General features: G+C 39.5%; 2 protein-coding genes across 3 annotated transcripts in view; both read left to right on the top strand.

The window, feature by feature from the left end:
• Nucleotides 1-1,735, top strand: part of LOC104706733 — a 24,226-nt gene that overhangs the window by 9,165 nt on the left and 13,326 nt on the right. The gene's annotated exons all lie outside the window — the stretch shown is intronic.
• LOC104709327 (protein DEFECTIVE IN MERISTEM SILENCING 3-like) overlaps nt 764-1,735 on the top strand; it is a 2,943-nt gene continuing 1,971 nt past the window's right edge. Inside the window, exons 1-4 of the mRNA XM_019228381.1 lie at nt 764-869; nt 1,017-1,130; nt 1,225-1,441; nt 1,544-1,708. Coding sequence (XP_019083926.1) covers nt 1,281-1,441; nt 1,544-1,708 — 326 coding nt within the window. The 5' untranslated portion in view covers nt 764-869; nt 1,017-1,130; nt 1,225-1,280. The remainder of the gene's footprint in view (nt 870-1,016; nt 1,131-1,224; nt 1,442-1,543; nt 1,709-1,735) is intronic.

The raw sequence follows: 1,735 nt of genomic DNA, 5'->3' as shown, positions 1-1,735 counted from the left end.
ATATTTTTCTGGTGTCATTCTTTTCTTTTGATGATTTGCTGATTGTCAAGTGTCTTTGTTTCTCTACAGTATCACTGTCCGTAATATATGGTAATGAAGTTATTTTCAGGAAAGAATCTCAAATTGAGGAACGAGAGCTAAGACTTGTAACAGAGGTAAATATTCTTTTGGCGCAATTTGGTTTTGTTCCTTGCCAACAAGATTTTGTCTCTTTACTAACTCTATTCCTGAAATTGTTTTTTTTGAGCAGCTGCCCGAATGCTGTGCTGCTGGTTCAAATCTCGTGAACCTCATCTTCCAAGTGACGGATCCAGAGGGTTCTTTGGATACTAGCATCCATCATGACGAAAAATCTGGGTGGTTCCGTACAATGAGCATTGAATCTGATTCAAGTAGCGTTGAGAGTGCAATCAGATATGCCTTTGTCCATGGATCCTGCAGAGTTCCTTATCTTTCCCTCCCAGAGATCGAGGGTGTCTTTGCTTTCAGGGTGTTCCATTCTCGATACCCTGAGCTGCATTTGAGCTTAAAGGTAGTAACTAGTAACTGGTGAATTTTGTATATATTGCAATATGTTTCTACTATGGGTAGAATTTTCAGTTCATGTTTATGTTAAATCGCTTTTTCATATTGATTTTCCTGTATTTGATTTTCAGACTCAGGTGACATCTGCTTCCACATTTGAAAGAGAAGAGACTGGGTATTCAACACCTTATCCAAGGACGACTACACCACCTGAATCAGGAATCCCTTTAATCACAAATCCAGGGCTGACTCCATGTTCACAGATTGGAGTCTTGGCCATTAGGTCATCTTCATTGGCTCTCAGTAGCCAAACTGGCCTGATGGATATGGCACAGTACGCTGAGGTATGGTCATCACTATTTAAGTGGGAAAATATTGATATTTCTCTTTCATTTATGCCTTAGTGAAAGCAAAACAATATCTAGAATGATCTAGCTTTTGTATTCCTAGTTTATCTCAGCCACATTGAAAATATTCCTTTCTTCCTGCAGAGCTTAAAAGAAAAAATCAATACATACGAAGAATACCGATTGAAGCAGATAAGCACCTAGAAAGTTTGCAGGCTGAACATGAACATGCTGAGCAAGAATTGAGTGCGCTGCAAGGTAACTAGTGTCTTGATTTGCTGCATTGCTGCTATTTTATTTTATTTTGCATTCTTTTTATGAACTATCCATGTTTATGTGAATTTCTTCTCAGCTTCTCTGGAACCTCTTGGTGCATCGTTCCCAGAATGCCTATCCACAAAAGAATCTATGATGAAACAAATCGAAGAGAAGCATCATGACACTGCAGCATCGGTTTTCTGCTGTCTGTACAGAGAGGCTCCGCCTCCACAGTCTTTTTTTCTGTCAAACAAAGGAATGTTTGGCATTGTAGCGCTTCTCGGTTCAGTTGCCTCCACCTCCCTTAGCAGGTAAATATCAATGTATAGCCACAGATTTTTTCTGATCATATTCATAGTGTCTACGCTTGGGGAAAATCTTCAACTTCGTAACTAATTTGGTATGACTGACAGGGTTTTGTCTGAATATTTGGGGAAAGACACAATGCTTTCATTGGTGTGCAAATCATCACAATTTGGACAGAAAAGCGATGAGTATCGCAAGCTTCAATCTGAAGCAGCTAGCCACGGACGAACTATCACCAATCGGTTTCTTGTTATTTGTCTTGATGCAACCAGGTACATATTTTTGTACTCTCCGTTTGA

Source organism: Camelina sativa, chromosome 8 (genome assembly GCF_000633955.1).
Source record: "Camelina sativa cultivar DH55 chromosome 8, Cs, whole genome shotgun sequence".
Classification (NCBI taxonomy): domain Eukaryota; kingdom Viridiplantae; phylum Streptophyta; class Magnoliopsida; order Brassicales; family Brassicaceae; genus Camelina; species Camelina sativa.
The sequence above is the reverse complement of the archived record's forward strand: the minus strand, read 5'-3'. Positions and strand labels throughout refer to the sequence as shown.